Source organism: Amphimedon queenslandica, unplaced genomic scaffold (assembly GCF_000090795.2).
Source record: "Amphimedon queenslandica unplaced genomic scaffold, v1.1 AMPQUscaffold_13467, whole genome shotgun sequence".
Lineage (NCBI taxonomy): Eukaryota > Metazoa > Porifera > Demospongiae > Haplosclerida > Niphatidae > Amphimedon > Amphimedon queenslandica.
The window spans coordinates 194,818-218,647 of NW_003546297.1; the positions used below are offsets into that span (position 1 = coordinate 194,818).

General features: G+C 36.2%; 6 protein-coding genes across 6 annotated transcripts in view; 3 read left to right on the forward strand and 3 right to left on the reverse strand.

Moving 5' to 3' along the window:
• The window catches only part of LOC100634183 (dnaJ homolog subfamily C member 27-like), a 1,302-nt gene extending 415 nt beyond the window's left edge, over positions 1-887 (reverse strand). The window contains 6 exon segments of the mRNA XM_011404643.2: positions 1-43; positions 89-205; positions 274-432; positions 532-601; positions 663-745; positions 798-887. The exon segment at positions 1-43 is cut by the window's left edge and continues 3 nt beyond it. Coding sequence (XP_011402945.1) covers positions 1-43; positions 89-205; positions 274-432; positions 532-601; positions 663-745; positions 798-857 — 532 coding nt within the window. The 5' untranslated portion in view covers positions 858-887.
• On the forward strand, positions 879-19,499 carry LOC100634432 (WD repeat-containing protein 35-like). Its single transcript, XM_019994708.1, has 32 exons — positions 879-949; positions 1,002-1,122; positions 1,167-1,241; positions 1,420-1,510; positions 1,562-1,665; positions 2,308-2,468; positions 3,127-3,292; positions 3,350-3,492; positions 4,082-4,207; positions 4,974-5,159; positions 5,370-5,430; positions 5,525-5,733; positions 6,052-6,105; positions 6,783-6,941; positions 7,349-7,477; positions 7,537-7,617; positions 7,742-7,789; positions 7,868-7,956; positions 8,229-8,346; positions 8,823-8,908; positions 9,414-9,493; positions 9,627-9,693; positions 9,838-9,970; positions 12,192-12,254; positions 12,398-12,445; positions 12,565-12,729; positions 13,514-13,591; positions 14,789-14,851; positions 14,901-15,056; positions 18,750-18,854; positions 18,985-19,136; positions 19,214-19,499. Exons 1-32 carry the CDS (start codon positions 917-919, stop codon positions 19,380-19,382), a joined length of 3,519 nt encoding a protein of 1,172 aa, XP_019850267.1. The 5' UTR covers positions 879-916; the 3' UTR covers positions 19,383-19,499.
• LOC109581006 (extracellular protease-like) lies at positions 15,223-16,613 on the reverse strand. The gene is made up of 2 exons (XM_019994711.1): positions 16,430-16,613; positions 15,223-16,389 (listed from the first exon to the last, which is right to left on the reverse strand). Exons 1-2 carry the CDS (start codon positions 16,489-16,491, stop codon positions 15,351-15,353), a joined length of 1,101 nt encoding a protein of 366 aa, XP_019850270.1. The 5' UTR covers positions 16,492-16,613; the 3' UTR covers positions 15,223-15,350.
• Positions 16,934-18,419, reverse strand: LOC109581005 (extracellular protease-like). Its single transcript, XM_019994710.1, has 2 exons — positions 18,256-18,419; positions 16,934-18,209 (listed from the first exon to the last, which is right to left on the reverse strand). The coding sequence occupies exons 1-2, from the start codon at positions 18,315-18,317 to the stop codon at positions 17,129-17,131; spliced, it is 1,143 nt and encodes a 380-aa protein (XP_019850269.1). The 5' UTR covers positions 18,318-18,419; the 3' UTR covers positions 16,934-17,128.
• A 99-nt stretch (positions 19,500-19,598) lies between the features above and the next one.
• On the forward strand, positions 19,599-21,655 carry LOC100634558 (adenosine deaminase-like). The gene is made up of 8 exons (XM_003385339.3): positions 19,599-19,770; positions 19,816-19,877; positions 20,004-20,138; positions 20,293-20,513; positions 20,560-20,675; positions 20,804-20,977; positions 21,022-21,083; positions 21,307-21,655. The coding sequence occupies exons 1-8, from the start codon at positions 19,726-19,728 to the stop codon at positions 21,539-21,541; spliced, it is 1,050 nt and encodes a 349-aa protein (XP_003385387.1). The 5' UTR covers positions 19,599-19,725; the 3' UTR covers positions 21,542-21,655.
• Positions 21,656-22,359: 704 nt separating this feature from the next.
• Positions 22,360-23,825, forward strand: LOC100636949 (uncharacterized protein YwbO-like). Its single transcript, XM_003385358.3, has 5 exons — positions 22,360-22,482; positions 22,529-22,742; positions 22,793-22,911; positions 23,088-23,245; positions 23,416-23,825. Exons 1-5 carry the CDS (start codon positions 22,424-22,426, stop codon positions 23,550-23,552), a joined length of 687 nt encoding a protein of 228 aa, XP_003385406.1. The 5' UTR covers positions 22,360-22,423; the 3' UTR covers positions 23,553-23,825.
• The last annotated feature ends 5 nt before the right edge of the window (positions 23,826-23,830 follow it).

Consider the following 23,830-nt stretch of genomic DNA (forward strand, 5'->3'; position numbering starts at 1 on the left):
GAGTCAGAATCCTCTCTCCTCGTCCTATCCTACTAAACAAGTCCTACTCTAACAAATCAACGAAGTACACAATATACTTTGCCATTACTTCAAACATTTCGATGACATTTTCTCCCGACTTTGCCGAAGCTTCGTAAAAGAGAAACCCTCTGGTTTCTGCATAAAGACGTCCTTCGTTGGGATCCACAGCACGCTGGGAATCAGACTATAAGAAATGATTTATAAAGACATGAAAGGAATGAAGCATTATGGAAAGAGGAGATAATGCATTACCTTATTACCACAGACTATTACTACCATATCTTTGAGATCACTTGATGAGTGTTGTGTCAGCTCTGATACCCAGACATCTAGAGATTCAAAACTCGCTCTATCTCCAATGTCATACACTAGCAAGACCCCATCAGTCTCATTGTAAAACTCATTACGGACCTTTTAAAATGATCAATAATGTTTACATGTGTGCATGCAGTTTTGGGGGGCATATTTCTATTATTTTGTTATCATTCTTCAGTTTATATTTATTATTACTTCGTAAAAGAATGGCTGGCCTCCCATATCAAAAATGTTTATTTTTATAGTCTTATTGTCAACAGACACACTAGAGGAGGAAGAGAGAGAGATGTACACAGGGTGCTTGTGATGATTACATTTTGACATACGATGTTACTCCAAAATCTATCCCAAGTGTTGCCATGTACTTTGAAACGAATCTCTTTTCGCAATATCTTTTGATCAAGCAACTCTAAGAATTAAAAATTATTTCCAAGAATTGTTTCTCTTCTTTCTTTCCTTACCTTTCCAGCTCCAGCGGGACCTAGACTAATCACTTTTATTCTCTTCGCCGAATCCGCCATTTTGTAGCGAGGTAACCATAGCAACGGGCCTAGAAGTAGCTAAAGGGTTAATTATTGCAATGGTGACCATGCTCGCCTACTTGAGCAAGAAGGCGAGTTTCTTACTCTTCCCCTCTCTCTCACTCTCTCTTTTCCTTATTACAGATCAGCATTCCCAATGACACCTTTGTAAGCAGCCTGGCCTGGCATTCAAAGGAGGGATGGCTGGCAGTAGGAGGTAACACTGGCCTGCTTAGAGTACTGAAACTTGAGCTACAAGCACAAGGTATGCTGGTCCCTTTGCCCTCTCTATCTCCTACTTATCAATAGATAAAGATGCTAAAGTTAAAGGATTGGCTGCTCCTAGCACATTGGCAATGAATCAGACCTTAGAAGCACATCATGGTAATAATTAAATAAATGTAAAAATAATGATGAAAAAAACGAAATCGATATTATAATTACATCAAGGGACCTCTTTATTACATGTGTACATGTACTTTGTACTATAAAATACTGGAGGGGTGTGGCTTACTTTAATTAAATAATTACATGTATGATTAATGTCCCCTCTTTCGCTTAGCTCCAGTGGTGGGTGTAACTTGGAACGATAAAGAAAATAAACTTACTACCTGTGACCAGAACGGGCTCATTGTGGTATGGGTACTGTACAAGTGAGTGCCTGTCACATGATGATGATGTCATAGTCATGTGACTATCATTAGGAACTCGTGGGCTCAGGAAATGATTAATAACAGGAATAAGAGCCCAGTCTCAATGATACAATGGAACGAAGATGGACAAAAGATATGTATTGTTTATGAAGACGGTAATTTGAAATTATAAAATGTACATGTACATGTATGTGTTTATATAATACTATAATAATAATATGCTAGTTGTATGTACTGTATTGAAGTTACATGTATATTGCAATTCATTTTTATGAATTGTATGTAACTAGAAGGAAATAACAAGCTATACTCTTTCTCTTTGTTTTGTCAATGGCTATGCATGTAAGTACGTGTTTATGAGTTCTTTCAAACTCATTTTGTTTGTTATTACGTGTTTTGAATGTTTTCATCCTGTTAATTGATTTAAACTGCATTATGATTTGTCCTCTGATCATGTACAATATAAACACTCCATACAGTCCGGTAACTGATACAAAGTAATAATTTCACGGTGGTCTGGTAAGACACTTGAGTTACACAGAAATTAGTCGCCTGTATTATTTTCAGCATAGAATAATCATAATATCATTATTAATTATTAGAGTGTACTAGTGTAACCTCTTTATTAAGGCCACCATGACACTGCCTTGTCCTTAATATAGAATTGTTGTAAACATGTCCTTATTATAAAGGTGTCCTTATTGTAAAGGTGTCCTTATTGTAAAGGTGTCCTTATTGTAAAGGTGTCCTTAATACAGAGGTTACATACACTGTATAGTAATGTGTATCCTTTGTAGGTGCAGTGATAGTGGGATCTGTTGATGGTAACAGGATCTGGGGCAAAGAGCTAAGAGGAGCTACCTTAACACTTACCCAGTGGTCACCAGACAGTAAAATCCTATTATTTGGTAACAGCCAGGGAGAGATTCTCATTTATGATAGTCATGGGGCATACAATGTAAGTCAATGTACAAATGAAAAAATATATACACAAATAATCCATTCATTGTTGTTGTTGTTGTTGTTGTTGTTGTTGTTGTTACTACTTTGCACTCGTTAGTGGACTCTTAAATTTTATTTTTATACTAGTCAATTGCTAATTATCCTCTCAATTTAATGAATTCGAGGCTTCTCTGCCTCTCGTCTGCTGCCACCTTACTTTATAAAAGGATATGATTACTAATGATTACTCCTTAACTCAATAGTAGCATGCATCATAAGAATACCAATATTAATGATACAAATACTTTGAATTTGTACTGACAAATGCCTCTGTGTGTGTGTGCTAGCTGATACAGTTGAATGAACACATTAAGTGTGTGAACTCTGATCTCACTAATAGATCATTGGAATGATTTAATACTCTACAGTGTATAAGAGTATACATGGGGTCTGATATTTCCTGCATACTCATGCTATACTCCATGTTATACTCTACAGTGTATAAGAGTGTGTGTGTACATGGTATGATAGTAGAGTGTCTGATATTTCCTGCATTTAATCTGTTTCCTTGTTTTTATATTTGGTTCTACATCCCTTCATTTTTTGTTCCCTTTTCTCTCTCATCCTTCCTTCTCTCTTCCTCCACTCTCTCCCCCTCTCTCTCTCTCTTTTAGAGTAAAATGACTCTACATTGTTTAGCTAACTACACAGGCTCAGTCAAGCTGGTTAGTATCCAATGGTACAGTGGCTCCAATGGCTACATCTCTTCCAACGTCCCTTGTCTTGCCGTTGCCTTTGATAACGGCCGAATACAAGTCATGAGACACGAGCTCGACGAAAGTGAGTCCAATGGTTGTCGGGGTTACAGTTGCCGGGGTAACTGTTTCTTCCCCACAGAGCCGGTGATTATCAATGCCCCTGTAAGCGTGAAGACCATCTCTTGGAATTACAATGGGTCTATATTGGCAGTTGCTGGTTCTCAGATGAGGACCGATGATAAGGAGATCAGTATAGCTCAGTTTTACAGTCCTATGGGAAAGGTATGTGTACATGTACAAGATGTACATGTATACTCTTCACACGCTCTCTTTGTAGTGGACACATTTGTTTAGTGATGTACATGTACCATCTGCAGTTTCGTGTATTTCTTACTGTATGAAATAACCTTTTGATATAAAGTTACATAATGTGTAACAGAGCAACTCTCTAGTCCATAATGTACTATTATTATTATCATTGTTGTTGTTATTATAATATTATTATTATTGCTTATTGTGTCAGTTATTATATGGCAGGAAGTATGAATGAGCCTTGTGTCCCTTCCTTTAGTAAGAGTTCATGCTATGTTGAATGTTTAAGGATAAAGTACAAATTATCATCAGCTGCTTGTGTGTGGTACTTGTACACTGTTAGACCTAGAGGAGACTTCTGGTCTCCCATGAAGTCTGATTCCTTTTATAAAGAGTTTATTTTTAGATAATAATTGTTACTGTTCCTATTAGTACTATAATTACTCTTATATTTTAGTTTCTATTATCAGGAGTAAATAAATAATTTACTCTTACTATTATTGGTATTATTACTATTATTATTATTATTATTATTATTATTATTATTGTTAATTTTTAGTTACTCTATTCATTGCGTATACCTGGTCGTGGGCTCACAGCAGTAGCATGGGAAGGCACTGGATTAAGAATAGCATGTGGTGTTGGACCTTACATATACTTTGCTAACATTCGCTATAATTACAAGGTACATCAGATAGTAGTACTGCTACCATAGTTAATGTCCATATACAATGTTACTACACGTACTTAACATGTATGTACATATAACATTATCTTATAGTTATTGTTACTATTAGTACTGTAGTGTTACTATCTGTTAATGAGTGTTGTTTAATGATAGCATGTTATATGTTGTATGTGTGTGTTTGTGTGTGTGTAGGAGGGAGACTGTGTGTGTGTGTGTGTGTGTGTGTGTGTAATTAATAACACGGCCTGGGCTCTTGTGTGTTCCTATGGATCCCAATTACTACAAACTGTACTCACTTTCCTTGTACTATAATTAATGTACATGAGTATATATGCATGCATCCTTCCCTCTGATATCTTATACTGTACATGTGGTCAGTATCCGTTTACTGACTCTATGTCTTCTATTGTGTATAATGTAATACCTTTGCTATGTACAGTATGCTATATACTGTACATGTACATGTACATGTAGTCCAGTGTGCCTCCAAGGTGTGTACAGGTAATGTAATTGTAACACTGAGATATCTGCTTGATGTGAACCTGTGGGGCTACAGGCATCAAGGTACTCAGGTATTACATTACTGTGTATAGGTAATGTAATACTGAGATATCTGCTTGATGTGACCTTGTGGGGCTGCAGATATTAATTAAGGTACTCAGGTATTAGATTACTCTTACTCACTTACCACACTGGATTACATATAGATATATATTCTATATGTATTTATTGATATGTGTTTCACATACACACGTACTTGCAGTGGGCGTTCTTTGCTAATACTGTTGTGTACTCGTACAAGAAGCCCGGGACGCTCCAGGAGTGTGTCATGTTTTGGAACGTTGAAGAGCAAGAGCTTAACGTGAAGACCTGCCAGCGCCTCATCTTAATGACATCCACCACTGACTACGGACTACTGGTAACAGAATCAGTTACTTTAGAGAATCAGGTACTGTACATATCTGTCTTTTATCATATGCTACTGTACATGTACAGTGTACATGTATGTATACATTTTGAACACATTTTTACATCATTTTAAACACATCTATTCTCATGTATCATTCTCTCTCTCCCTCTCTCCCTCTCTCTCTCTCTCTCTCTCTCTCTCTCTCTCTCTCTCTCTCTCTCTCTCTCTCTCCCTCCCTCTTTCTTCCAGTACTCACTGTTACTATGCAATTCTCTTGGGATACCAGTAGACACTAAATATCTGCCATTTGGTCAGTTAGTGCATACATGTACATGTACATGTACATACTCATAAAATGTGTGTAAAATACGAATTAGACATCTAAAACCTTTATTTACACACAGAGCCCACATTTGTTAGTCTATCAAAGACTCATATTGTTGCTGCTACTGGCAATGTATTGTTTGTTTGGTACTACCGGACTGCCTCAAGGCTTGCTGCCCCTGAGCTCAACACTGCTGTCAGCAAAGCATTGGAGACAAAGGACAAGCTGTTTCATATTGATGAGAGGGTCACTGATGAGACCGGGGTTGACTTTGAATGCGTCCGTAAGGTATGTACATAATATACATGTACATGTACATTACATCTTTAAGTTATGTTATGTGTACATTGAATTGATCTATCACAAGTTTTATGATGAAGTTTGAAAGCTTAAGCATTTTCTGAAAAAAGCATGGGATAGCTCGTGGTTTTTTCCCGAAAATCAACTCCAGAATCACCCCGAATTTTTTATTACATTTTCTGATACATATTAATGTCCTTATGCTGTGTAGCAAGTTTGAGCTTATTCCGAGCTCAAATTCTGGAGTTATGAGCACTTTAGCTTTATTTTAATTACATGTGTGCATTATTTATTATTATTTTGTAGGAGACAGTTGACCCTATAAGTGGAATTACTGCTTCTGATCAACTACTGATAGTTGTAAGTACATTAATAATATTACATATACTCACTGTCACTAAAATGGCATAGTATCACATAAATGAATTGCAACAGCGATAAATAGAATTAGTAACAATAACAGTTGTTAGTATTGCATTCTTTTAAAAAATGTCATAATTAGGAATTTGGCATGTCACAATCGTAGTGCTATAATTAATGTTGCAATAATGTTTATTATCAAAAATGTAATCTCCAGCGCTATATACAGCACTGAAACTCTACCTTATAAACTAATTAGTCTCTGAGGTGATGTTTACCATGTGAAACATTATCACATGCTTTTAAAATGTAATTTGTATCAACATGCACCCACTGTACATGTATTGATCGTATTGACTTTGTTTGTAAGGCTTAGCTAATAGCTATATACATGTACTATATTTATATTTATAAGTATATCTATATTTATAAGTACATGTACATGTACATGTATGTGTACATGTATACATGTATGCCTGAGGTGGCGTTGAATTACTAAAAGTACTGGGAGTGTTGCATATCTTGTTAATTGACTGTAATAGATAGGTAACAGATAGGGTTAATCTCTTTTTGTGTACGTGTACACGTACATGTATGTACTTGAATTACTGTATACCTTTATTCTCTCCCTCTCCCTCTCTGCTCTTTCTCACATTTTATTATTTATTTTATTTTAGGGTAGAATGTCAGGGTCCATTCACACGTACACGCTGCCTCAGCTGTCACTCGTGATGACTTTTGCTGTCCAGTGTCAGCCAGTTCATCTTGGGCTCAATATGGACTCTACCATGCTCTCTGTAGTGGACAATGGTGGAATGTTTAGCCTTTACCACATGGTAAGAGAGAGGAGAGAGAGAGGGAGGGAGAGAGAGAGGGGGGGAGAGAGGAGAGAGAGAGAGAGGGAGGGAGAGAGAGAGGGGGGAGAGAGGAGAGAGGGAGAGAGAGGGAGGGAGAGAGAGAGGGGGGGAGAGAGGAGAGAGGGAGAGAGAGAGAGGGAGAGAGGAGAGTGACAGAGACAGAGAGAGGGAGAAGGGAGAGGTCGGAAAATTAAGACTATTCTTCATACATGTACATGTAGCTTCATATTTTTCATAGTCTATTAATATGATTTTGAATTTTGTGATTATATAAGGTGCTTTGTAATTATTAAAAGTAATGTTTGGAAATTTGGAGGTATGCTATGCATGTACATGTACAAGACTAAAGTATACAATATTGTTATTGTTAATGTGTCTCTGTTAAGAGTGATGGATCCAAGCTGGCCCTGGAGAGGAAGGAGGTATGGGGTGTGAAATGGGCTGATGATAATCCTGACCTCTTTGCCATCATGGAGAAGACCAGGATGTACATATTCAGAGGCCTTGATCCTGAGGTAAGGAGCTTTTACTCTAATAAATAAGGATGAATAAATGAATGAATAATGTTGTATAGGAGCCTGTTATTAGTTCAGCCAGCATATGCTCATTCTCTAATCTTCAAGTTAAGGCAGTCCTGCTAGATGAACTAATGAAAGTATGTACATGTATAAAATACATCTCCTGTATGTGTAATGTATGTACATGTACAGTATATGTTTGTGTATTGCATATTGTCTCGTGTATATTGAAAGAACTCCTTTTTGTTGTGTACATTTTAGACTCCAGACACTCCAGTTGCTGAGCTAGTTGTTAATCTTGATGTGAAGGTATGTCTTTCAGTTTTTATATGTGACTGCACCTCTCTCTCTCTCTCTCTCTCTCTCCCCCTCTTTCTCTCATTGTAGTCACTGAGAGATACAAGGCAGTTATTGGAAAAAGTTGGATTCGATGACACATTTCAATTCATTAATGACAACCCTCACCCAAGGCTATGGTATAAATATCACCAATAGCAGCTGCATGCATGCTATCCCTCCAAGATTACTATGAAATAAAACTATATCTTTTCATTAGTATAGTATCCAATTGAGACACTGTGGTATAGTAATGCTTATGTAACAGATGTGATATGAATGGTGTCTGTTGTAATGTCAGTAGTGTTAGGAGAGATAGCACTAGTAATTGGGAATTGATATTATCATAGTGTGTGTGTGTGCGTATGCTTAGGTACGACGTGTTACTATTTTTTTAATTTTTTGTTTTCAGGCAGTTATTGGCTGAGTCGGCTCTGAAGTCTTTCAATTTTGAAATAGCACGAAAAGCTTTTGTGTGCTGCTCTGACTATCAGGGGATTCAGTTTGTGAAAAGGCTTCAGAAACTAACAGTAATTGCTGCTCTATACCATGTAGCACTTTTATTTTGACAGAGGAGAACTGAGAGTGAAATCCCTACCCCAATATTACATGTACATGTACATGTACATATACATGCTTATAGCACAGAATGAGTTGTCAATTGTGTAACAATAAGTGAAACACTATAATTCATGTACAATTGTACATGCGCGTATACCAGATCACCATGTACATGTACACACATGTACATATAAAAATAATTATACGTTTGTATCATAACAGAATTACCAAATGCGATAATTGTGTATGTACATATACATGTACACGTATGCATGATATCACTAAGAGATTTGCCATCTAATATTAGTATTGCCCTTATTAGGAATGATGATTTTATTATTTGCAGTGTGAGTGTGTGTGTGTGGTTAGATTCGTCACAACAACAACTTGTTATTGTTTGAGCCTGTTTATACCTTTTTTAGTTCATTGTTATCTCTATTTATAGTCAAAGGAGATCGTGAGAGCTGAAGTAGCAGCATATTATGATGATTTTGATGAGGCAGAAAGATTGTATATACAAATGGACAGAAAGTAAAGGCAGTATTTCTCTCCCCTTTCTCTCTCTCTCCCCTCTCTCTCTCTCCCTCTCTCTCCCTCCCCCTCTCTCTCCCTCCCTCCTATTATGTAATACTTCATTAATTAACATAATGATAATAATAACAATTAATCCAATCATTGCTTACTCATCCATTTCATACACATACACAGCGCCTATATTTCACACCCACATCCCCTTACAAGTAGGAATTATAATGTATCACCATAATATTAACATAATTAACATTATACATGTACATGTATATTAATACAAAACAATGTATTATTATTATTAATGCAATGGCACTCTAGCCTCCTTTATTAAGGATACCTTTGAGCCCACACTACCTCTCCTTAATACTGAGGTGTCCTCATTTCAGAGGTACATGTACTTTTGTATGGGTTTATACTAATTAGGACGTTACAAAATTCCCTTATCATAAAAGTGTCCTAATTATAAAGGTATCCTTCTACACTGTACATGTATTGTATTGTGTAGGGACCTTGCAATTGAGCTAAGAGTAAAGTTAGGTCACTGGTTTCGTGTGCTGCAGTTACTGAAGTCTGATGGATCTTTAGGTAAAAGAATAACGCATACTATAGTATAGTCATTTTGTGATCAACTTTACTTCATTGATTCATGATTGATTCATGATTGATTCATTATTGATTCATTATTGATTCATGATCATGTGCTTGTATTTGCGTATAGCTACTGATGTACAAATGGCTCAAGCATGGAATTCCATTGGTGACTATTATGCAGAGAGAGATATGTGGTGAGTACATACATGTACATGTACATGTACATGTACATGTTTACATATAATTTTTACACTCCCCCTCTCTCTCCTTTTAAATACTAATACATCAACAGTTTGTATTTCTTATCTTTATTTTATAAACTCTCGCTTTTCTTTAAGGGAACATGCTTTGGGGTATTACACTCAGGCTAGCAACACAGAGCTAATGGCTAAAGCCTTCTTTATACTGGAGAAGTTTGATTCACTGGAATCACTAGCAGATACCCTACCAGTCAACCATCCTTTATTACCAGTAAGCATGCTTGCATGTACGATTTTATGTACACTAAGTGCATATACTGGTTATGATTTTTTAAAGTTTATTAAAGGATCTTTTAAAACGTTACGTTAAAATGACACATAAATTAATTGTGTCGTTATATTAGAGAAAAACACTAAAATTAGCTCGTAATGCTTCAAAGATGCCAAAATTGCTAGTTTGCTACACACACAATTAAGAGCTGAATACTCTATATGTGGCCTGTTGTTAATTGGTACACGTACGTGTGCTTCATTGTAAATTCCTTGGATTCCTAGCCCTTTGTATCTTTGTCAGTGAGTTCTATTTATTATCAGTAATTTCATGTATTCGCTAGAAGTAATGGACATAAAGGCTAGCCAATAATTGCTATTATTGTGTAATACTAATAACAATGGTTTACTCATTTACCTGCAATGTGTACATGTACATGTATGTACTCTCTGATATTATTGAGTATAGTATAGCCTCTCTTAACGGACACTCTTTATAGTGTACACAATACACATCCATTTAATAGACAGCACCTAGTATACCGATTGGATTACTTACTATAAAGGATATACCTCTGTATAGTAGACAGACTCTCCTGTACCAAAGTGTCCATTATATGAAGGCTACATGTATTTGAGAGTCATTTTATATTCTATAATAGATTGTTTATGTGTAGCTAAAATAGACTTTAGGATGAAAAATTCTAAACTCTATTATCAATGCATGTGCATTTTCCTTATAAAGAGAGAGAGAGGAAGAGGGAGATAGTAAGAGAATGTAGCTTAGGAAGGAAGAGAGTGAATATTCACATTCACATGAACATTAACATAATAATGATACAGTCACTCTGTACACTGTGTTCATTATGACACTAATTCCTCATTCCTTGGCAGAGGGAGACAATGAGTCTCCTCACTGTATATATAGGTATAAGTGGCTCTACATTAATTGTCATAACATCATTTACAATATTGCATACTTATAGCACACACCCAACTTTACCTACTAAATTCATGTAAATCTTAAGTCATTGAAATCCTTTGTCATACAAATCATACAATGTAGCCTCCTTATTAAGGACACTATTGGGCCCACACTACCTGTCCTTAATACATGTACAGTGTAGCCTCTTTATTAAGGACACTATTGGGCCCACACTACCTGTCCTTAGTGCATGTACAGTGTAGCCTCTTTATTAAGGACACCATTGGGCCCACACTACCTGTCCTTAATACAAAAGTGTCTACTCATTTTAGAAGTACATGTACTTTTGTACCACAATATCCTCTTTATAAATGTGTCCTTATTCTACATGTAAGAGCATTATAAAGGTATCCTCATTATAAATAGAGACTATACAGTGCTCTGTGTGGTCTCTATGAAACCTGCTGACATGCTCTAATTGATAGTCCTTGGTACTCCTCCTCTGTCTGCTCCCCTCACTGTTGTGATAGTAAACTCACTCATGGACATACCTACTGCTAGGGAGTGACTCTCTCTTTGTAGTGGATACCTCTGTAGTGATTTCACGCACACACACACACACACACACACACGCAAGTACATGTATGCATGTATACATATGTACTTTATAATGAATTACCACACACAAACAGAGACACATATGTACATGTACATGCACACTTCTCAAGGGATAGCTGGTTTCTTCCTTTTGGGTCAAACTTGCATCTTTTATGACTTTTTATTTTATTTTTATTATGTGAAAACTGCATCCATCGTCTCTGTGTGCTTTCCTAATTTTGTGTTTATAAAATTTTCATTTTGTGAAGTTGAAGAATCTTGCTCTCTGTTTAATCATTTCTGTATGAGCTGCAAGAGATGGAATGGATACATGTACTATTATACATTAATAACTTTGATTCACCTCAGTTGAACTTGTTCTCTCTCTCCCTGCCTCTCTCTCTCTCTCTCTCTCTCTCTCTCTCCCTCTTGTTAGATATTCTGATACTTCGTTGTTATCATAATTAGTCCATTGTGTGTGTCTGTAATAATGTCATGATGAGTAGTAGTACTAATACTATAAATGGAGAGTTGTAGTGTCAGTTACTCATTATCTCAGCGGTTGTGAATGTCAGGAATTTCCTGTAGTTTTAGTTACTCGCTTCAGAATACCCTTGACATGCACTCCTGCACACTCATTGTAATAGTTGTGGTTTCCCTCTAGTAACTAATAATTGATATTATTCTAATATTATAATAGGACTTGGCTCTCAAGTTTTATAACATGGGTATGTGCATACCAGCAGTCTCTGCTTATCTTAAAGTGAGGGAGAGAGAGGGAGAGAGAGAGAGGGAGAGAGAGAGAGAGAGAGAGAGAGAGAGAGAGAGAGAGAGAGAGAGAGAGAGAGAGAGAAAAGAGAGAGAGAGAGCGTGTGAAATTGGTTTTATTTTTTCTTATCATTATAGTCAGGGAATGCAACAGCTGCATTAAATTGCTGCGTTGATTTGAATCAGGTAAACCAACACAAGAGTATAGTGCCAGTATATACATGTACATATACACACGTACAATTAACTTTTCCTCTACATTTACTCCCCTTCCTTTTTCATATGTTCCCCTATTTTTCCTATAGTGGGATAAAGCTATACAATTGTCTAAGGAGCATGGGCTCAAAGACGTCACACAATTGCTTAGGAATGCAGTCAAAGAGCTATTGGATGGAGGACAGATCATACCGGCAATTGAGTTGTATAGGAAAGCAGGATATTTCCTCGAAGCTGCTAAACTTATAAATGATGTATGTGTATAATCAGAAGCCTCCCATTTCTCTTTGTTCTCGAATTCAAGTCATGCGTGATGCATGCTCACTACGCTCCACAGTGTAGCCTCTTTAGTAAGGACACCATTGGGTCCACACTACACGTGGCTGTCCTTAATATAGAAGTGCCTTATCTCAGAGGTACTTCTGTATAGGCTTGTAGCAGTTAGGAGATTACAAATACCATTATAAAGGTGTCCTTATTATAAAGGTGTCCTCATAATGGAGGCTACACTGTACGCTATACATCATTAATGATGCTTTTAATGATGCTTTTGCTGGTCCTGTAGCGCTAAATGTATATCCCACTCAATTAGATGTTTCAAAAATAACTATAATGTATATTTGCACTCACACACACACACACATCAGATAATTACTACATTTCCATGTACATGTAATAAGGTGTGATTATAGTACAATAGTTATTGTATAAGCTTTACTCATCATTGATTACATTTGTACAATCTACCTCCCGTAGGAAGCACTTATGGATATTTCTCCATAATTTCCTAGCCTCCATTCCCTTCTAGGGCTTGGCTATTTGACAGAAATTACCTCATTTTAGTTGCAAACAATAATTGTAGTTTTAAGAGATATAATTATGGTCAATAATATCTCACAGTTTTGTACTCCTAATTTGGCTGTAAGCTTACATGCACCTTGCTTGGTTTCATGATATACCTTCCTTTATTGATACATGTACATACATGTATGTTGTTGTTATTGTTGTTGTTGTTATTGTTTTTTTTTCTTTTTATAGGTAGCAAAGCTTGCTGGAGGACAGGGAAAGCTGAGTCCGTTGAAAATTAAGAAGATGTATGTTCTTTCTGCTCTAATGGTTCGTAAATAATAGAATTTAAAATTTGAATATTATTATTATTATTATTATTATTATTAATTATTATTTTGTATACATGTAAATTCATAATAATTGTTTATGTACATTAGGTCAATGGTAGCATCCACTTTCTGTTAAATATTGTTACAGTGTGATCTTTTAAAGGATCTAGTTGCTAATTTTTATTCAAAATAGTTGCTAAATGGCTGAAGCCATGCTTGTTAATGTCAGTGGTTTCTGACTGTGGTTTGTGTAGCCTTACCTGGCACTGGTAGTACCTATTATCAATCATGAGTTGCTGAATCTGCATCTACTGTGTATACTTTGTAGTGTCAGCAGAAATTTGGTAACAACAACATAAATGAGATAGTTAAAGGCAGATATTAATCATCTTGAATGTGTATCTACTGTATCAGGTGGGATTTTAGAGCCATTTTTCTCAATTTAGAACCAATTGACTTAGTTTTTAAAATGCTCATAACTTGGAAATTGTTTGTTAGAATTTCTACATAGCACAAGGACATCAATGTGTATCAGAAAATTTAATAAAATTTTGGGTGATTTCGGAGCCATTTTTAAATTTGAGCTTGGAATCAGCTTAATTTTTTACATAGTCCAAGAAAATTAATTGTTATTAGAAAATGTAATAAAAATATGGGGTGATTTTTGAGCCATTTTTTAAAAAACCTCTCTTTTTAAAAAATTGTACAATATTCATAACTCACCTTAAGGTTAAAAATCATCAGACACAAGTAAAATCAAGAGTAGATAAAATTTACATTCACTTCCAGTTGTCTTTTATTATTAGTTTAAATTTATCCTGGAAAATTTGCCAGGAAAATTATTAATTTAAATTGTTTCTTAAAAAGCTTTAAAAAAATTTTTTTTCCTGGGAAATTTTTTAGGAAGAATTAATTTTACTGGAAAATTATTAATTTAATTTTTTTCCTGGGAAATTTGCCGGTAAAAATTAATTTTACTGGGAAATATTTATTTTAATTTTTTCCTCAGGAAATATGCCGGAAAAAAATAATTTTACAGGGAAATATTTAATTTAATTTTTTTCGTGGGAAATTTGCCAGGAAAAATTTATTTTCCAAAAAATTGTATTGGCTGCCATACAGTTAATATTTTTTTAACTAATAATTTACAATGATGAGTTAGAATAGCAATTATCACTATTATCATTATTTTTAGGTTGAAGAGTATCGATCTAGTATCAAGACTAGTGCACCAAGGAAAAAACAAACCAACAGCTCAGTAAGCAAAAGAGAGAGACACCTTGCTAAAGCCATTTCTCAATTCCCAGGGCCTTAGTTCAACGATACAAGGACTCCTGGTAGAGGACACCCTAGGAGATACTGCATTGCTTGATAAAGGATGGCGTGGAGCTGAAGCCTATCACTTATTTGTACTGTCACAGAAACAATTCTATTCTAAAGACACTGAGAGCAGTCTCAAGACAGTAAGTGGATAATAATATTTATTACTGTACTTTCAATGAAAAGTGGGCGTGCAGTATGTTTTATGTTGTCGGGGCAACATATGTAATTAATGGGTGTGGTTTACATCGTAGTAGTTTATATGCTGCTCTTATTTTAATGATACATGTACATGTACTTTTTATGGCATGACAATATATGATTAATAATATTATATTTATTATAAAAAGAGTATAGGCTAAATAGAGCTCGTTCATTTAAACTTAAAGTACTTTTAAAGTCCTACAGTGCTACTGACACTGATACCCAGCCCATTACTATCTTGCTACACGGCAGTAGTAATAAGAATAGTTATCAGCATTGTGGATTGCTTTGCTGGGATCGTCTTTTGCTAGTTTTTGACAATCACTAGTTCCATACTTTATATCATCAGTGTAACCAAAGGCATGACTCCACTCGTGTACTAGTGTGTCCTCTTTGCTGATACTCCTGGTAGTGCAGCCTATTGGTGCTTTGTCATATCCATATGGTCCGCATAAATAAACTGTTCTTGTTCCAAGCTTAGTATAGGCAATCCAGTTACGTCCCTCGCAAGTTTCCAGTCCATTTTTAAAGTCGTATGTCACGTCATTATTTGTCAGCCCATCTTTACATTTCTTATATATGCTCTTGACTGTAGCTGCACGTCCTCCATTGTAGATCCCAAACCATGTCTTGTACAGGTCATTGTTACCTACAGCATCATATGCTTTTTGTAGTTTGTCACAAAGGAGCTTGTGAGCATCAGTAGTGTCACTCTGTTGCTGGCTAGTCCCTCCAATATACTGAGCACTCCCACAGCTATCAATGTGTACTATATGGTCTGGTTCCTGTGCTGACAGTACTGCTTCCATCCTTACTGGACGAGTTATGAGGTGTGTGTCCATCAGGTTTATATAGACAGACTCCCTTACTTCTGATACTCTCACTCGTTTTATTCTGCTAGCTACATATGCTTCATATTCCATTTCCTCTCTAGTTATAAACTTGAGTGGCTTGTTGTATTTTATGATATAAAGACCATCAGAGCCAAAAGTGAATGCATCAGATATTTGAACTGTAGCAGAGATAACTTGACCAGCTTTAATGAATTGAAAGTCTTGTTTCCTTGGAGGGAGACGAAACCCAATGAGTCCTTCGTATTGGACACGACGACCATTATGATAGACAGCAACAAATGGAGAATAGAGTCCTTCAAGAGGAGAATCACTGGTGAGGATATAGTAATCCTCTGCTGCCATGTTGGTAAACTCAAAGGTACAAGCAACAACAGACAGAGCCTTGTTACAAGCCATGTCTATTGCAATGGGCCATTCCCTAGGACTGTATAGAAATATATATCAATGATATTACATACCTCATGGCACATGTACTGGTTAAGTAAGTAACCAGACAGATCAGAGAGGCAATAGTCTTCATGATCCTTTCTTCTTTCTCTTCTTAAAGTATAAAATATACTTTCCTAACGGACAGTCACTCTATGGCCAGGCATGCACTAAATCAGTGACAGTCTCTTCCTTTTATGCATTCATTTATTCATTTATGCTAATATATAACATAATTATAATAATTACCTCCAATAAACTTGACACGTGATGTCTGTACCTGAAGCTCTACAATGACTCTTACCTTAGCTGTATGCACTGGACCGGAACTTGATTATTGAATTATGAAACTGTTTTTTTTTGTCGGAATACCCTCCTCCTTTTTGCTTTTTAATTATTTTAGTTTTTTTTTATTCTTTTATTGTAAGTTTGAGATTGCTATTTGCAAATTGAGAAGATATTTGCATGTTTTTCATTTGCTTATTTGGAGTAGGACTGCTGTTTGTGAATAATTGCTTGCAATAGCTCTGCTTTAATTGTTATTGATATATTTATTATTTGAAAAAAGTGAGTCTAGAAAATATACTAAATCAAAAAATTCCAAAAACCTGTAAATGAACCTAAAACTGTGAAAATATACTAAATCAAAAAATTCCAAAAAAAATCTATAAATGAATCTAAGAATTGTGAAAGATTTAAACTAAAGTCCTAAAATTGTGATGGCAAACTAGCTAAAAGTCAAATTCAAAAGAAGTAGCTCCATTATAGCAATAATAAAAAGCATAATTATCAGCATTATCAATTGCTTCTGTTGGGGGATTCTTTTTTGCCAAATTTTTACAGTTTTCAGCTCCATATCCATCAGCATAATCATTAGTATGACCAAAGGCATGACTCCACTCGTGAGCTAGTACATGCTCTTTGCTGTAGGCTCCGTTTGTTGTGCAATAAGTAGTTATTGAATCATATCCATAGGGTCCACAAAGCCAGACTGTTTTGGAATCATCGTAAGTAAAGGCCCGCCAGTTACGCGCCTTGCAAATGTCCAGTCCATTTTTAAAGTCATATGTCACGTCAGTATTTGTCAGCCCATCTTTGCTTTTCTTATATATGCTCTTGACTGTAGTTGCACGTCCTCCATCGTAGATCCCAAACCATGTCTTGTACAGGTCATTGTTACCTACAGCATCATATGCTTTTTGTAGTTTGTCACAAAGGAGCTTATGAGCTTTAGTAGTGTCACTCTGTTGCTGGCTAGTCCCTCCAATATACTGAGCACTCCCACAGCTATCAATGTGTACTATATGGTCTGGTTTTTGTGCTGACAGTACTGCTTCCATCCTTACTGGACGAGTGAGGAGGTGTGTGTCCATCAGGTCTATATAGACAGATTCCCTCACTTCTGATACTCTCACTCGTTCTATCCTGCTAGTGATACCAGATACATATGCTTCATATTCCATTTCTTTCCCTGTTATAAACTTGAGTGGCTTGTTGTATCTTATGGTATAGAGACCATCAGAGCCAAAGGTGAATGCATCAGATATTTGAACTGTTGCAGAGATAACTTGACCAGCTTTAATGAGTTGAAAGTCTTGTTTCCTTGGAGGGAGACGGAATCCAATGAGTCCTTCATATTGTACATGACGACCATTATGATAGACAGCAACAAATGGAGAGTAGAGTCCTTCAAGAGGAGAATCACTGGTGAGGATATAGTAATCCTCTGCTGCCATGTTGGTAAACTCAAAGGTACAAGCAACAACAGACAGAGCCTTGCTACAAGCCATATCTATTGCAATGGGCCATTCCCTAGGACATAAATCAATAATGATATATGTCTAATTGCATTACATACCTCATGGCACATGTACAGGTTAAGTAAGTAACCAGACAGATCAGTGAGGCAATAGTCTTCATGATTCTTTCTTGTTTCTTTTCTATTAAAGTATAAAGTATATACCTTCCTTTGTGGAGGGAGAGTCTCTCTTAAAGTCAGGCATGCACTAAACCAGTGACAGTCTCTCCCTTTTATACTCTCATCTTTTGGTTGATGCTAATTTGAAACGTGACACTTAAAGTCTGTACCTGAAGCTCCACAATGACTTACCTTAGCTGTAGGCACTGCAGCAGCACTTGATTATTGGATTATAAAATTGTCTCTTATTTTAATTTAACTGTCAGACTATGCTACTGCATGTCACTTTGCAATTATCATTAGTTTGGTTTCTTCTTCATTGAGTGTTTGAGACTGATATTTTGCAAAGTTTTAAAATGATTTTTTACAAAATTAATGATGAAGAATAAACCTGTTTTGTTTTTTATTAATAGTACAATGTTTTGTGTTTGTAGGCAATGATTGTGCAGAGTTACAGTGATGTACTTTCAGCAGTTGAGATGTACAGTCTTGTTGCTTTAACTGGTTGTGCATGTCAAGCATACTCTGTTGCTTCACAAGTAAAGAATCAATTTTCTGCATGTATATGTAATGATAGTTTAATCTTTGACAGTGCAAAGAAAGGTTGTTGCTCTCTGTGTCTTGTTTTAGTTAAATTTTGCACAAACACATAATAATTTCCTATTATAGGCCCTAATGAAGTTGGAGTGTTCTCCATCTCTCTCAAGCAGTCAATTAGAAATGTATGAAGAGTTGGGAGTTGAGATATTCAGACAGCATCCACCACGCAGTAAAACTACGCCTCTTTCCTGTCCTACATGTGACACCAGTTTATATGAGTGGTAAGTTAGTTATAAACTAATTACTACTGATTATTTCATTTATAACTTCTCTGTACTTTCTCTCTCTCTCTTTATAGGGTTACTCCTTGCCCAGGCTGTAACTCCAATCTTGTGATATGCATGGGGTCAGGCTCCATTACTGAGTCTGATTCATGCTGGTTATGTCCACATTGCAAGCATTACACTCGTACAGATCTCTCGTGTCTCCTTGCTACTTGTCCTTTGTGTCACTTCACTATCACTTAAGAGAAGCCTCTCTGGTCTAGTATAACTTATGACTAACATAATTCATTGATATTAAACTATAATGCTCTATCTTTCACCATCTCTTTACTGGCAAATACAATCTTATAGCAAAATAAATACCTTTCTTCTTTCTCCTGGTATTAAAAATGAACTTACACGTAGATCTATATAAGGATACCTTCCTATGTGAAGTGACCATTCCTTTATAGTGTATTATGCATGCATGCAATGTAGTATAGATCACGACTGTATCATGATGCTATGTGTGGAATACTGATCTAGCAACCTTATATAAGCAAATTTCTTTGGAGGAGTGGTGTGTTTATTTTAGGTTAACAAAAACATGGAGAAAGAGCATCATCAGGAGATATACAAATCTCTCCCTAAAGTGAGTCAAGTTTCTATGAGTGGCCTAGTTATTTTCGGTCTGTAGGTTGAGCTACACAATCATCTTGATGGAGCTTGTAGGCTTAAAACTTTAATGGATATGTGCAGGTAGAAATAGAAAGTAGATCTGTTGCTATTTACAATTCATAGATCTCTATTTATAATATAGCCTATATGTGGTTTTGAATTTTATTTGTGATAGAATAGCTTGTCCTATTTTAATTGTTTTTTTAGGAAGGATGATCTAGACGCTGAGAGGTTTCCGTATCATGACACTGAGGCTTTTAGAAAGGTCGTGTCGTTGACTGAACCTCAGGAAAGTCTTGTCGAGTTTTTAAAACCATTTCCTAATGTTTGCTACATATTGAGGTACTATATAATATAACTGATATATACTCTATTATCGTGATTACTTATTAGCATATTTGTGGCTATTAAATGCCTATTGTATACAGTCATCACTTTGGGATTATAATGACAATTTTTATATTTTGTAATTAATAATGATGATTCTTTCATGTAGTACTGCCGAGAATCTTGAACGACAAGCAATAGAGTTTTGTGAAGACCAGAAGAGAAACAGTGTCATATATACAGAGTCTCGTTTGTGTCCATTCCTCTTTACTGAGAGAGGATTAAACATTGAGGAAGTATTGCAATCTGTTCTGGTGGGATTTTCTAAAGGAGAGAAGCGATATGGAGTTAAAATCCGTACCATTATCTGTTTTTTAAAATCCTTTCCTGGTAATTGAAGCTACTTTGTTATGCCACAGTGTGTTTATCTCTGTAGAATGGAGCCCTGCTTTGGTTGATTTGGCTATAAAGTACAAAGATAAAGGTGTAGTAGGCGTTGATGTTGCTGGAGACGAACTACAACCAATGGATCAACATATACCGTCTTTCATAGTAAGAAAAGACAACAATAGCCCACTGAGTATTACTTTGTGATATCTTCCTCAACTGAGTGTAGTATACACAACTTAAAATAACAATACCCTTGAGATTCATATTGATATCTTTCTTGTTACTTATAGAAAGCTAAGGAGGCTGGTCTCCATATCACTGCACACGCTGGTGAGAGTGGACCTGCTGAAAACGTCCGACAAGCCATAGATGTCCTAAGTGCAGAGCGCATCGGCCATGGATATCATGTGGTTGATGATGATAGTGTGTATTTACTGGCAAAAAACAAAAGTATTCATTTTGAGGTTAGTACAAATTTACAAAGACTCATCTTTTAGCCCATATAAAGGTTTGTCTAACGTCAAGCATATACACCAAATCGATGGAGTATGAGAGCCACAGTGTCAAGAGGTACATGTAGTACATTAGTGTATCTAAAGGTGGATTTACAATATTACGCTGGGCCAACGTAACATCAATTTTTAATCAAAAGCCTAGGCGATTTGACCTTTTCATGCATGGCTTACGCTAGAGTTGAACCAGATTCAACGTCTGCGTCAGCATAACGTCAAGACTAGCATTATATTGTAAATCCGCTGTAATTCTAATTATATTATTTCTGTTATTTTTCTAGATTTGTTAAAGATAGCATTAATTTTGGTCTAAATACTGACGACTCTGGTATCATAGGAACCTCGCTGACCAATGAATGCAAGGTTGGCATGACGACATTTGGTTTGAAAAGGGACGAAGTGATTCAGGCTATGTTTGATAGTGCTCGTTCCTCTTTTTTACCGGCCGACGAAAAAGAGGAATTGATAGAAAAATTGAGTGTCTTAGTAAGAGAATATAAAGAGAAATATCCTTAAAATGAATGAGATGTAGTTATTCGTAACTAAACTGTGCATCAAAGTACTGTAGTATGTGATCAATAATGTTGTGTTGTGTGTTTTAATAATTACAAATCATCATTATTTATTTTTATATGTAGGTAACTGCATAGATTTTTGAAAATAAAAAAAATGATAATAGCAATATTTTATTAGTAATAATTCCATATGATATATAATTATTATAATTATAGTTGGGTACAACAAGTGATTATTATAAATCAGTCTAAATGTAGGAAAGTTTTAAAAGACGGCTTGACGCTGTAGACCAACAACCCAGCAGTAGTGACCAAGAGCATCAACATGAAGAATATGGCTGACACATAGAATGGAGGTGACTTAACAGAGAGAAATGTGACCAGTAGAATTTCTCCTATCACTTTAAAGAAAAGGGCCAGACCGTATATAATAGGAGGCAATGGTCCTGCCCGTTGGTGAGGGAAGCAGGAAGTATTGCTTGGCCTAGAGTCTCCATCTACAATGTCTCTGACCAGCCCAGCAATGTATATGACGAGGTAGACTATAGAAATGGCGTCGAAAAGAAACAGAGGAGAGAAAACTGCCGCCCAAGAGAGGTTAGAGGAATCGTCTAGTACACGAGAGATGACTGTAGCAGCAAAGATAAGATGGAGACCTCCTATCACTCCAAGACGAACATAAGTTAAAATGATTCTCAGGCAAAGACCCATTTTGAATCCGTATACTGATTCTAAACTTGCATAACTCCGCATATGCTATCAATGATGACGTCACTTCCAGATTTGCTAATGAACCGTAGTCTTAAAACTAAATCCCGTATACTTTAAATAGATCCCGTGTGATATATCCTGATAACACCGTGTACTTTACATTGAGCAAAAAATGTCAACAAAACCAGTAGAAGTAACAGTGGAGGTAACATCAGACGTGGTCTGCCCATGGTAAGACTCAAACATCACTAATTATCACTTTCATTTATTGCATTAGGTGCTGGGTAGGTAAACGCCACCTGGACATTGCTCTGGAGCAAGTGAAAGACGAGTTTAATGTCCATGTACGCTGGAGACCTTTCAACCTTAACCCATGGCTACCAGAGGAAGGAATGAACTTTAAGGAATTTGCAATCACTAAATTTGGCGAGGATGGACTGAAGAGATTCACATCAGGACAAGTTCCTTTCTTTGAGAAAGGGAAAGCCGTGGTATGATGATCATTATGAAGTACATGTACTGCATTGTTAATGTTGTTTAGGGTCTGAAATTCAATTATACGAACAATACTAGAGTAGTCCCTACAAAGAAGGCTCACATATTATTAGAGTATGCACACAGAGAAGGCAAACAGCACCAGCTCAAAGAGAAACTGTTTGGGTAAGGGAAAGAATCACATCATGTATAAAGCCACACACATTATTTGATCATAAAAACTACATGTAGCTGCAGAATAATAATCACTGTACATATTTAAAGCTCTTTACATCCTTTAGTCTTATTTATTTCTTTGCAATGTGCGTTCATTGCTCAATTAAATTGCTGTTTTAATTCAGGGCATATTATACTGATGGATATGATATAAGTGATCATCTTGTATTGGGAGACTTGCTTGAAAGTGTTGGACTAAACAAAGATGAGGGACTCAGCAAGCTAAGCGACCCGGAGTATATCAAACATTACGAAGAAGAAATGATTGAAAATAAAAGAAAAGGTACAACTATAAACAACAGAGAGAGAGAGGGAAGAAAAAGGTAAAAGGTATAAACAATAAAAAGAGAAAGGGAGAGATAGGAAGAGAAAAGCAAAAAAGATAAAATCTGAGATAAGAGGGGGGGGGGGAAAGGAAAGATAGGATCATTTATATTGTTTTTCTATTTTTAGGTATTAGTGGAGTACCAAATTTTGAGCTGTACCTTTCAAACTCGCCCAGCGGAGTACGTCAGTCTTTCTCAGGAGCCCAACCAGTTGAAACCTTCATTGCTGTATTGAGACGACTCAAACTACTAGCTAAAGTCTAACGCTGTCTCCTCTCTCTTGTGTTTCTTTTTCTTTTTTAATTTTTTCTTTTCTGTACTTGGTTCTGAATGCGTGGGTGGAGGGATTGTGGGCGGGGCTGATAGCTCTGAGTGAAGTCCCCTGAGCCGCTCCATAGTGTCCTGAGATACGCCGTTGATCACGTGATTTTTATTCATAAACTCCCCCAGAGTCTTCCTAACCTCTTCATAGGTCATTGGAGTGCTGCTTAAAACCTCCAGCTGTAAAAACTGGTCTTTTTCTGCCATTTTTATCAAGTTTC